This window comes from Anolis sagrei, chromosome 2 (genome assembly GCF_037176765.1).
Source record: "Anolis sagrei isolate rAnoSag1 chromosome 2, rAnoSag1.mat, whole genome shotgun sequence".
Lineage (NCBI taxonomy): Eukaryota > Metazoa > Chordata > Lepidosauria > Squamata > Dactyloidae > Anolis > Anolis sagrei.
Genome location: NC_090022.1, coordinates 178,873,426 through 178,886,880, shown reverse-complemented (window position 1 = coordinate 178,886,880; position 13,455 = coordinate 178,873,426). Strand labels below are relative to the sequence as shown.

General features: G+C 42.2%; 1 protein-coding gene across 2 annotated transcripts in view; it reads left to right on the top strand.

The window, feature by feature from the left end:
* The window catches only part of GRIPAP1 (GRIP1 associated protein 1), a 113,472-nt gene that overhangs the window by 25,756 nt on the left and 74,261 nt on the right, over nt 1-13,455 (top strand). For both annotated transcript variants that reach the window (XM_060763132.2, XM_060763131.2), the window contains exons 11-12: nt 5,288-5,387; nt 7,351-7,428. In XM_060763132.2, the coding sequence (XP_060619115.2) occupies nt 5,288-5,387; nt 7,351-7,428 (178 nt within the window). The remainder of the gene's footprint in view (nt 1-5,287; nt 5,388-7,350; nt 7,429-13,455) is intronic.

Genomic DNA, 13,455 nt, shown 5'->3' with positions numbered 1-13,455 from the left:
CAAACATTCAATACCATAGACACACAACATATACAGACAGACACACAGAGGCCATTTAACACTCCAGCTCCATGAGGTTGTTCTGGCCACCAGGGGAGCTGTCGCTTCACTGTCCATTTGTGACACTGATGGAGTACTTCCTCATTCTTTGCATGCTTGCTGGAGATTTTTATGCATCATAAATTAGTTAAATTAGCCTCCTTGCATAAGCAGTATGGGGCTAGGTATTGAAAACTCCCATCTGTGTATTGAACAATAGTTGTATTTGATGCATAGTTCAGACCTGTTTGTATTACAAGTATGAGACAGGGAAATATTTGACTGTCTTGATGTTGCTGTTCTGCATCTCCTATCATCCCTCTCCCTGGCTCAGGGCTGATAGGGGCTGCAGTCCAACAGTTGATTTGGAGGAAGCCCCCCCCCCACCCGCAATTCTGTTGTCGAAGAAATTGGCTCTGATTATAAAGCATTTTACAGTTAGCTACGTCTCCTGGCAAGTGGCATGGCAGAGGAGGAACCTACAGAAGCAGCAGCCGTAAAATGAGTTTCTAGAAGTCCTTGCCATTGCTCCAGTCTCAGCAAGGAGAAGGTCATGGCAGCTTGGCAAGCGCCATTACGTAAAGCCTGGCAGAACGGATCCCAGGAGGCTGAGCTGAGTCGGCCAGTCGATGGCTCAGAACAAGTTGCATCTCACGCTCGGCTGCGCTGGAGCGAAGGCGGCTGGTTGGACAGACGGAAAAGCAAAGACCTTTGCCTTGCCTTGTGCCACACCTGGGGAATTCAAGCCTTTTCTCTCCCCAGCCTCCTTGTCGTGCAGCTGCTAAAGCTATCTCACCTGCCTCTACTTCTTTACCTTTGGACCTGGACTCATAATGGGAATTCTAGGCAGTTTACAAATACGTTAAAAGCAAAAATACATTCCAGTCCATAGCGTGGTCTCAAAATAAACTGCAGCAAAGCAAAATGATATAGTAAGCAGACTAAGAAGTAGTAAATATGACAACATTAGATGTTCACCGAACAAAATTAGCAACCAGATGCCCACAAAAGGCCATAAGAAGAAAATCAAGATGTAACTCTCAGAGTAAATAGTTTCTCAGGCTAGATGCTGCCAAAGCGAAGAGTCATTTTTTTTTGTGAGCCAGAGGTAGATTGTGGATCGCTGGAGATTTTCCGAGTGTTTTTACCATCTCTTCTTTGTTGTTTTGGTCTGTGTTTAGTTAAAACTGAAACAGATTTTAAACCAGTGTTTAAAATTGGGGTGGGAGGGGGCACAAACTATTCAGTGAATGAAATTTTCACTTGATGAAAAAAAGCCATTGCAATGTCTGGGGAAATAATGACAGCAAGGGAAATAATCCCTTTCTGCTTAAAAAAAGCAATCAAAGTCTTGTGACTAAGAAAATAGACTTGAAATTATGTGGGCAGTGGCTGGTGAAAAAGCTGATGGAGAGGCTAAACAAGGTCTAGAATAGAAGTGATTAGTCATATTGGTTGCCCTTGGGTGTTTTCCCTTTATTGAGCAGCAGCTGCAGAGAGGCGCCATCCGAATCATGGTACAAGGACCTTACACTGAGCTCCCAGCCCACATCACAGCTGCTGTTAAGGCAGGGGAAGGATGGGGAAGAACTCCTCTCTTAGAATTATAGAATCATAGAATCAAAGAGTTGGAAGAGACCTCATGGGCCATCCAGTCCAACCCCCTGCCAAGAAGCAGGAATATTGCATTCAAATCACCCCTGACAGATGGCCATCCAGCCTCTGTTTAAAAGCTTCAAAAGAAGGAGCCTCCACCACACTCCGGGGCAGAGAGTTCCACTGCTGAACGGCTCTCACAGTCAGGAAGTTCTTCCTCGTGTTCAGATGGAATCTCCTTTCTTGTAGTTTGAAGCCATTGTTCCGTGTCCTAATCTCCAAGGAAGCAGGAAACAAGCTTGCTCCCTCCTCCTTGTGGCTTCCTCTCACATATTTATACATGGCTATCATATCTCCTCTCAGCCTTCTTATTGATGATGTTGGCATTTTTAAAACCAGAGCATTAAATTCAATATTTTTCATGGGAGCATATGCTTTTCAAAGGGATCCTGTTTTGGCCCTTCCCTAATATAAGGTACAAATTTGCAAATCTATATAAATAAAAATGTAATATTCATTTGTGGGATTAACATAACTCACAAACCACTGGACAAATTGCTGCCAAATTTGGCCACACGACACCTACTAACCCAAGGAATGACCATCACTAAAAAAATGAGTTTGTCATTTGGGAGTTCTAGTTACTGAGGTTTATAGTTAACCTACAATCAAAGAGCTTTCTGAACTCCATCAATGATGGAATTGAACCAAACATGGCACACTGGACTCCCATGACCAACAGAAAATACTAGAAGGGTTTGGTGGGCATTGACCTTGAATTTGAGAGCTGTAGTACACCTACATCCAGAGAGCACTGTAGACTCAAACAATGATGGATCATGACCAAACTTGGCACGAATATTCCATATGCCCAACTAGGAACAGAGATGGAGCTTTGGGGAAATAGACCTTGACATTTGGGAGTTGTAGTTACTGTAAATAAATAAATAATTTATAGTTCACCTCCAATTAAAGAGCATTCTGAATCCCACATACAATAGAATTGGGGCAACCTTCTCACACACAACCTCTATGACCAATATAAAATACTTAAGGCCATCCAGTCAAACTTCCTTCACCAGGGCAAGAAAACGTAATCAAATACTGTTTACCCACAAGCATAAAGAAATTACATATATTAGAAACCAACACTTTCTCATTACTTTATTTTGTAGATCACCAGACTGGGCCACAGCAATGTGTGGCAGGGGACAGCCAGTGCAGAATAAATTTACATACTTGCAGAATTAACCAATATCTCAGATAAAAGTTGACTACCCAAAATTGTCTTGGCTAGTTGAGACTGTGACAGTTTTGCTTTCTGATGGTTTGGCATACACAGATTGTTTGTATCATGCAGAAAATTATCAAAAATATTGTGTACAAAATTACCGTCAAGCTTTGTTTATAAGGTATATATGAAGCATCAATTAATTTAATGGGATATCTTGAACTCATCTCCACCCTGAGTCCCCTCGAAGAGATAGGGGATCTGGCGCACAAGTTTTAATCGTGCAAAGGCACTCCTGGCCACTGCTGACACCTGAGGCTCCAGGGTCAGTGATGAATCCAGGCTCACCCCCAGACTTGAGAAATAGTAAGACCACTCCATTACATTTGATAGTCTGAGAGTGCCTTGGACTGCAAGAAGATCCAACCAGTCCATATTTCAGGAAATAAAGCCCGACTGGTCATTGGAGGATATTAGAGACCAAGTTGAAGTACTTTGGCCACATCATGAGGAGACAGGAAAGCTTAGAGAAGACAATGATGCTGGGGGAAATTGAAGGAAAAAGGAAGAGGGGCCAACCAAGGACAAGATGGATGGATGGCATCCTTGAAGTGACTGACTTGGCCTTAAAGGAGCTGGGGGTGGTGACGGCTGACAGGGAGCTCTTGCGTGGGCTGGTCCATGAGGTCACGAAGAGTCGGAAACAACTGAATGAATGAACAACAACAACAACATGCCCAGAACAAAAAATTGGAGACCTTGGTACACTCCTATACCTGGGATGTCGTCCTCTTCCACCAAGCAGCTTCGGGAAGGACATAAGTGGAGTGGTGAGGAAGGACGGGAACACCCGCCTAGCCAACCAGATCAGCCGAATCAACCCTGGCGAGCAATGAGGTGACAGATGTCACAGCCAGATTACCCTCACATTCAACATTTGGCAGTCTTGTACTGAATGTATATGAAAAATAGCTATATATATAGCCTGTCAACAACACATAGCACTGCTATACTGTTCCTTTACTAAGGCAATCCTTTATTGACAGACAGCTCTGTATCAAATAGTGGCATTTGTTCTCTTTGATCATATGTTGCACTTTGTAAAACATTTTCTTTCTTTCATTCTTATTTCCAATATAGTGGGGGGTTTCTCATGCTTGCCTATCTATATAAATAAAAATGTAATGTTCGTTTGTGGGATTAACAGAACTCAAAAACCATTGGACGAATTGACACCAAATTTGGACACAAGACACCTAATGACCCAATGTGTGTCCTTCACTCAAAAAATTGATTTTCTCATTTGGGAGTTGTAGTTTCTGGGATTTATAGTTCACCTACAATCAAAGAACATTCTGAACCCCACCAACGATGGAATTGAACCAAACTTGGCACACAGTTCTCCCATGACCAACAGAAAATACTGGAAGGGTCTGGTGGGAAGTGTCCTTTGGTTTTGGAGTTGTAGTTCACCTACATCCAGAGATCACTGTGGACTCAAACAATGATGGATCTGGACCAAACTCTACACGAATACTCAATATGCCTAAATGTGAACACTGGTGGAGTTTGGGGAAAATAGAATCTTGACATTTGGGAGTTGTAGTTGCTGGGATTTATAGTTCACCTACAATCACAGAGCATTCTGAACCCCACCAACGATAGAATTGGTCCAAACCTCCCACACAGAGCCCCCATGTGGGCCACAGCAAAGCGTGGCAGGGGATGGTTAGTTACTATATATATGGAATTCGAGTAGAACATTGAATAGAATCTGTATTTTTCAAATTGCAGTGTATATTACGCAAATGCAATTGGATCCTGGGTGTAGGAAGTATACCTTTTGTATGCAGATTCTCACCTTTTCTTTCCCAAGAGTTATTTGACCTGAATATGGAGCTGGAAGAAGAATGTGCAGCTCTGTTGGGACTCCAACTTCTCGTTGTCTGTGCTGGTTGGGGCTAATGGGGATTGCAATCCAAAAACATCTCACATTCTCTCCTGTTGGAATATCAACCAGAAATATTGTAGAACGGGGGCTGTAAAAGGTCCCTGAAACTGGACAAGGAAGCAGTAGAGTCGGAAATAAGAGAAAGTAAGAACTTTTAAGCAGAAGCAAGGAGAGTAAATTGAGATACTGTCATGAAGATTGACAGTATCCCAGAATCTGATCCCATGTTTTCTGCTTTATATGAGTCCGCACTGCCAGATAATCTGGGATAAACAGAAAATCTGGGATCAAATCCTGGGATTATCGTGCCTGTCTGGAAGGGCCCTATGAGGGAGAGTTTGAAATAGTTGTCAGTCACATGGATGCACATCATGGATGTAAAGGAGGAAAGGGACATAAGGATATGGGTATGCCATCTCCCCTTTGTGTTCATTCTCTGTAAAAATAAAGCTCTCATTGTCACTTTTTAGGACTAAAATTGAGGAGATTCAACAACGGAAGGAGGAGGACCTCAAGTCCCTACAAATTCGCAACCAGAAGCTGCAGCAGGAACTCCAGGCTGCAAACCAGGTAAGTGTCACCTATCTTTATGTTGAAAAATTGCCTTTTCTTTGTTCTCTGGCTGAAAAATGAGTTTCTTGACCTGGTCCAGAAAAATAACACAATGGTTAGAATGTTGCATTGCTTTCTCTCAATATTTGCTTATCCTGATATGCTTCTTTGCACAGAAACATACATAGGGTCTTTGTGTGAAAGTTGTGGGGTTTGAGCCAAAACAAAACAAAAACAAATAACAATAATGTTTTGTACAAAATTATTGTTTTTTTCTCAGAACCCAGCCATCTCATACAAAAAAATCCCCATGGCGTTATCTGGAAACAGTGTTTTTGTGCACAAAAGCCCCATAATTCTTTTCTTTTTTTTAATTATATTTTTTATTGAGTATTTTATAGAGTTAAAGGGAAAGTGGGGGAATATTTGCAAGGAGATAGGAAAGTAGAAAATAGTAAGGTAAAAAGAAGAAAAAGCCCCATAATTCTTACACATCAAAAAACAGATGTACAAAATATTTTTTCTGAGTTCTTGGAAAAAAGATATGCAGCTGTTACATAATAAAACCTTTTTAACAGTTTTAAAATTAAAATAATTTAAAATATTCTTGTTTTACAAAGCTTTTAGAATGTAGTTTAAGAATATTTTATAAATTTGTATATTTCAAGAACATATATTCATCAGTTTGCTTTGTATTATACAGTTTTTTTGGTATTTTATCTAAACAGATTGTTATATTGTATAGATTTAGTTGGAGACCCCAGTGGAACAGTAGTTTAAACTGCTGAGCTGTTGAATTTGCTGACCGAAAAGTCAACGGTTCAAATCCGGGGAGTGGAGTGAGCTCTCGCTATTAACCCCAGCTTCTGACAACCTAGCAGTTCAAAAATAATAGGAGCCCCCAGTGGCGCAGTGGGTTAAACCCCTGTGCCGGTAGGACTGAAGACCGACAGGTCGCAGGTTCGAATCCGGGGAGAGACGGATGAGCTCCCTCTATCAGCTTCAGCTCCTCATGTGGGGACATGAGAGAAGCCTCCCACAAGGATGATAAAAACATCAAATCATCCGGGCGTCCCCTGGGCAACGTCCTTGCAGATGGCCAATTCTCTCACACCAGAAGCAACTTGCAGTTTTTCAGGTTGCTCCTGACACGACAAAAAAAAGTTCAAAAACATGCAAATGTGAATAAATCAATAGGTACCCCTTCTGCAGGAAGGTAATGATGTTTCATGCAGTTATGCTGGCCACATGACGTGTCTATGGACAACGCTGGCTCTTCGGCTTAGAAATTGAGATGAGCGCCACCTCCCAGAGTCAGACACGGCTAGACTTAATGTCAAGGGGAAACCTTTACTTATGGTTTTAGATTTTATTATTCCTTCCTCCCTTTGTGTGTGTAAGTGTATATTAGGCTTGGGCAATGCATGGTTCTAAATGGTTCTAAAGTACTTACAAAACTAAAGTTCTGGTGGTGAAAATTTCAAAACTCTAACAAAACTCTCAAAATTTCATTATAAATGGGAGTTCCTAATTGGTTCTCTCATAAAAATCACCAACAATGAAATAATAATTAAATTTTGATAGTTTTGTTAGAGTTCTGAAATTTTCACCACCAGAACTTTAGTTTTGTAAGTACTTTAGAACCATTTAGAACCATGCATTGCCCAGGCCTAATATACATATTTTAGATCGTACCCCTTTGGCAGGATCTATTTTATTTTATTGTTTTGCTTGTAAAATACTATGTACATTGATGGCACTATATAAATGATGGTGGTGTTGATGATAGTTTGTTACCTGCCGTTTCTAATGGCTCAAGCTAGAGCACAAAATAATTAAATTATATTATCATTGAATACATTAAAATGCATATATTAAAACATATTTCTGCAGAATACACATATTTATGGTGTTGATAGTGCACTGGTGAAACATTCCCTTGTATCACAGTTCCTGGTTTAACTTATTGCTTTCTTTACAGGGCTTTTCTGAATTAAAGGACCAACTGCAGAGCCGTCGGAAAGAGCATGAAGTTGCCCTGCAAGCTCTACATGACCAAGTGAGTATACCCATGTGTATCCCCCCTCCAATGAATAAGAGCTTCTTATTTAAGAAATTCTGACCTGTATTGAATAGGGATGTAATGATACCGCATGTGGCCCTCTAGTATTATAGATCTGTATGAAATAGTAAATCGCTCTATTTTAAAATGTGTGTTGCCTTCTTGTTCGTCCTTCGGGAACTCCCAAGAAATCCTCCAACGCAACCTGAATTTGGCGCTAAGAAAAGTGGAGTTCTGTGACTTGTGTTTCTTATACAGTAGAGTCTTGCTTATCCAACCTTCGCTTATCCAACATTTTGTATTATCCAACGCAGTCTGCCTCCTTCCTGAATCCACAGGTGATGGAAGTGGAGTGTATATTTACCTGTGGAATAAAGTCTAGGGTGGGAGAAAGAAAGAACCCTTGTCTGTTTTGGTGCTAATTTCGTAAATACAGTAATTACTGTATATACTTGAATATAAGCCGAGTTTTTCAGCCCTTTCCAGGGGCTGAAAAAGCCCCTCTCAGCTTATATTCGAGTTAAGGAATTGGCACCATGGAGTGGGCCCGAGAAGGAGGAATTGCGGTAAAAGCAGTGGCGACAGGGGAGGCTGGAGGCCTTGCTTTCACCTCCGAAGCCTCCTCTGCAGCCTCCTCCTACTCCGCTGCGCCCTCCGTTGCTCATGGGGCACCTCCACCTTTTGCGGGGTGTCCCTCCGACACTTGCGGGACGCCCTCTGCCACCCATAGGGCAGGCTCGGCCTGGGGAGGTGGCAGGCAGCGCTGGCCCAAAACCGCTTCGCCAGCCCCTTTCCCCGCCTTCTCCTGCCTTCAGGACGAGGCGAGGCCTCGCCCTGAAGCCAAGAGAAGGCAGGCTCGGCCCAGGGAAACGGCAGGCGGCGCGGTACTAAAGCCGCTTCTCCTGCCGCCTCCCCCGTCTTCTCCTGGCTTCAGGACAAGGCGAGGCCCCGTCCTGAAGCCGGGAGAAGGCAGGCTCGGTCCGGGGAGGCAGCAGGCGGCGCGGTCCCAAATCCGCTTCTCCTGCTGCCTCTCCCACCTTCTCCTGGCTTCAGGATGAGGCGAGGCCCCATCCTGAAGCCAGGAGAAGGCAGGCTCGGCCCGGGGAAGCGGCAGGCAGCCCGGGCCCAGAGCCGCTTTGCCAGCCCCTTCCCCTGCCTTCTCCTGGCTTCATTTTGAGTAGCTGCTGCATTTCCCACCCTCGGCTTATACTCGAGTCAATGCATTTTCCCAGTTTTTGTGGTAAAATTAGGTGCCTTGGCTTATATTCGGGTCGGCTTATACTCGAGTATATATGGTACTACATCACGTTACCGAGTATTAAACTGCTTTTTGTGTCGATTTGTTGTAAAACATGAAGTTTTGGTGCTTAATTTGTAAAATCATAATGTAATTTGATGTTAATAGGCTTTTCCTTAATCTCTTCCTATTTTCCAACCTTTTCGCTTATCCAACGTTCTGCCAACCTATTGAATAAGTGAGACTCTACTGTATTTTCACATTGCTTGTTTTGTATAATTTTGCCTCTACTTTCCTTGGATGGGACAAAGACGTTTTCCCTAATTGGTGAAAACTTTATTTACAACCCCCCCATGCCCCCTCATGTTGATAATTCAGTAGGTATCGTTCTCTCTTAAAAGCACATATTAACAGCCACAAGGACTCGAAATCAATGGATTGTGTTACTTCTAGGAAATTTGAAAGTTTTTTTTATACTTCCATGGCATAAGAATAGCCACAGGGCAGGGAAAGTGGAGTCAGCTGATAAATAAGAGCATTAGTCAAATCCACCCATGTTTGTTCTTTGAAAAACCTGGGTGGAGGCTCACCTAGTGCTGGCTTTGAAAAAAAAGTATATTTGTTTTGTTCCACAGGTTGTAAATCTTATGTTCCCTTCTTTTAATTACCGTATATACTCGAATATAAGCCGCCCTGACTATAAGCCGAGGCATCTAATTTTACCACAAAAAACTGGAAAAGCATATTGACTTTAAGGTAAGCCGAGGGTAGGAAATGCCAAAAATAGATACATTTAAACTACTGATGCCTCAATAAAACTACATTAATTGAGGCATCAGTAGTTTAAATGTTTTTGAATATTTTCATAAAACTGTAATTTAAGATAAGACTGTCCAACTCTGATTAAACAATTATTCTGACTTTCTTCAAATAATAAATAGAGTAAAATAATAAATGTAATAATTATAATAGAGTAAAATAATAAATGTAAAAATAACAACAATAATAGAGTAAAATAATAAATGCAATAATAATAGTAATAGAGTCAAATGATACATGTAATGATGATGATAATAATAATAATAAGAATAATAAATAGAATAAAATAATGAATGTAATAAAATAATAACAGAGTAAAATAATAAATAACTTTGACTCGAGTATTATTTATTTATTTATTTATTATTCAAGCTTATATGCCGCCACTCCCCTGGGGCGCGGAGCAGCTTACAAGAACAGGCTAAAATCGAACACAATTTAAAAACAATTTAAAACAATAAGCCGAGGGGGGCTGAAAAACTATGCTTATACTCGAGTATATACAGTATCTATTTTGCAAACTGGTTTTCTTTTTCTGTTCATTTCTCCATTTCACAGTTTATAAAGGCTGAGTCCCTTAACCAAAGTACTTGGGACTGGAAGTGTTTTGGATTCCATGATTTTTCCCCCCTAGGGTTTGGATTACTTGTATTTGTATATACGTAGGTAAAAAGATCTCTTGGAGCTGAGACCAAGTCTGAACAAAAACTTATTTTGTGTTTCGTATACACCTTATAAATATAGCTTGGAGATAATTTTATTAAATATTTTAAAATAATTTTGTATATGAAACAATGTGTGTGTAGACTAAACCATCAGAAAGTGAAGGGGCCATTCTCCCAGTCACCCATGTGGAAGGCTCTGGAGTATTTTAGAGTTCTGGATAAGATACTATTACCCCGTACTCCTTTTTATTGATCCCTCATTCTGTGCATTTCCTCATTTACTTCAGGCATAGCCTACTCCACATTTCATTTGTATAGAAACTGTCTTCAATATATGTGTGTGTGTGTGTGCATGAGTTGAGTACAAAACTTTTGGATAAACATCTACAGAATTGCACTTTTCCGCTTCTCAGTATATTTAACTGACACGAATACCTTGTTAAATGCACCAGAGGAATCTAGGCGTTAACACAGGGGGTCCTCAAACTAAGGCCCGAGGGCTGGATACGGCCCTCCAAGGTCATTTATTTGGCCCTCGGTCAGGGTCAACCTAAGTCTGAAATTATTTGAAAGCACACCACCACCACAACAACAATCCTATCTCATCAGCCAAAAGCAGGCCCACACTTCGCATTGAAATACTAATAAGTTTGTTTTTGTTAAAATTGTTCTTCATTTTAATTATTGTATTGTTTTTATATGTTTTTACACTACAAATAATAGATGTGCAGTGTGCATAGGAATTCGTTCATGTTTTTTTTCTTCTCCAAATTATAATCCAGCCCTCCAACAGTTTGAGGGGCTATGAGCTGGCCCTCTGTTTAAAATGTTTGAGGACCCTTGCTCTAAACTTTCTTGCTTTCATAGCTACTCTTTGGATACATAACTGAAGCACTTTTCCCAATGTTATTTTGAAGTGGTGTTCATTACCAATTAGAAGTAAGTATTGAACATATTTTGAAAGGACTTCCACTAACTTTTTGAGGGCCAACTGTACCTTTCCCAACTGGTTAATGAGATTTTTTATTTGTTTGTTTTTCTGGATGGGGTGTTGTTATTTCACCAGCCCATGCAGTAACACTATCTTTGCCTCAGAGGAAAGCAATAAGAAACCTCCTCTGAACAAATCTTGCTTGATTGGTTCTCCTTAGGGTTTCTATAGCTTGGAAACAACCTGAAGGCATCGAACAATGACAACAAAGTCATCTATAATGCCAGACCTTGTATCTCCCTCCTGTTCTTTTGCTTTTCTTTGCTGATGGAGACCAAAATGTCACCCATTTTTGTCATTCTGGCTGTGGGACCCTGAGAATGATGGTCCAAAATAGTAATTTTCCCAAAGTTTGGTGGAGAAATATGAAGATATCATCCTAATCTCCTTCAGCAGTCTGAGATGGTTAAGTTTGTTCTTATATTATTTAAAGCACACAGTACACTGCCTAGAAAGGAGTAATTTTGCAAAGAGGAGGTATAAATAAAAGAACCAACTCTGCTAATGTGTCTAGTCAAGTGAATTAGATTAAAGGAGGAGGATATTTCTCCATGTTTGTGGTTTTAGCTTTCTGATGTATAAACTCCGTTGAGTTTCACATCTCTTTTTTGCATTTAGAGTATGCTTTAAATGTGCTTTTTTTTCAAAATCGAAAATCTGAGTTGCTTATTTATTTATTTATTTATTTATTTGCTATATTTATATACCGCCGTTTCTCAGCCTAGCCGGCGACTCAACGCGGTTTACAACATAATATAACAATCAACAGTAAAAAAGTTAAAAGCATAAAAAACATAAAAAACATAAAAACACAATTCATACATCAATACCAATCCAGTTCAACTCTCAACTAAAAACGTGATCCAGTTCGTCATCCATGTTGCCAGTCCTTTAGTCAGTTACCATTCGTTGCATTGGGTTAACCAAATGCCTGCTTAAACATCCAGGTCTTCAATCTTCTTCGGAATATCATCAATGAAGGGGCTGATCTTACCTCCAAGGGCAGGGCGTTCCATAGCCGCGGGGCCACCACAGAAAAGGCCCTGTCTCTCGTACCCACCAGCCGCACCTGTGAAGCAGGCGGGATAGAGAGCAGGGCCTCCCCAGAAGATCTTAGGGTCCTGGCGGGCTGATAGGCCGAGATACGTTCGGATAGGTAAGTTGGGCCAGAACCGTTTAGGGCTTTAAAGGCCAACGCCAGCACTTTGAATTGAGCCCGGTAGCAGATCGGCAGCCAGTGGAGCTGGTGCAGCAGAGGAGTTGTATGCTCCCTGCGCTCCGCTCCCGTTAGTATCATTGCTGCCGAACGTTGGACTAGTTGGAGCTTCCGGGCCGTCTTCAAAGGCAACCCCACGTAGAGAGCGTTGCAGTAGTCCAAACGGGATGTAACCAGAGCGTGGACTACCGTGGCCAAGTCAGACTTCCCAAGGTACGGGCGCAGTTGGCGCACGAGTTTTAACTGTGCGAATGCTCCCCTGGTCACCGCCGAAACCTGGGGCTCCAGGCTCAGCGATGAGTCCAGGATCACAACCAAACTGCGAACCTGCGTCTTCAGGGGGAGTGCGACCCCATCCAACACAGGCTGTAACCCTATACCCTGTTCGGCCTTGCGACTGACCAGGAGTACCTCTGTCTTGTCTGGATTCAATTTCAATTTGTTCGCCCCCATCCAGACCGTCACAGCGGCCAAGCACCGGTTCAGGACCTCGACAGCCTCCTTAGTAGCAGGTGGAAAGGAGTGACAGAGTTGGACATCATCCGCGTACAGATGACATCGCACTCCGAAACTCCGGATGATCTCACCCAGCGGCTTCATGTAAATGTTAAACAACATGGGAGACAATATTGAGCCCTGAGGAACCCCACAAGACAAAGGTTGTGGGGTTGAACAGGAGTCTCCCAGTAACACCTTCTGAGACCGACCCTCGAGGAATGAGCGGAGCCACTGTAAAACAGTTCCTCCAAGACCCATTCCCGCGAGGCGTCTCAGAAGGATACCGTGGTCGACAGTATCGAAAGCCGCTGAGAGGTCCAGAAGCACCAACAGGGACACACTCCCCCTGTCGAGCTCCCGGCGCAGATCATCCACTAAGGCGACCAAGGCTGTCTCAGTACCGTGCCCCGGCCTGAAGCCAGACTGTGCCGGATCCAGATAATCCGTGTCTACCAAGAATGCCTGGAGTTGTGAGGCCACCACACGTTCCAGGACTTTTCCCAAAAAGGGGAGATTGGAAACAGGCCGGAAGTTGACGAATTGAGTGGGGTCCAGTGATGGTTTCTTCAACAGCGGTTTTATTACAGCTTGCTTTAAG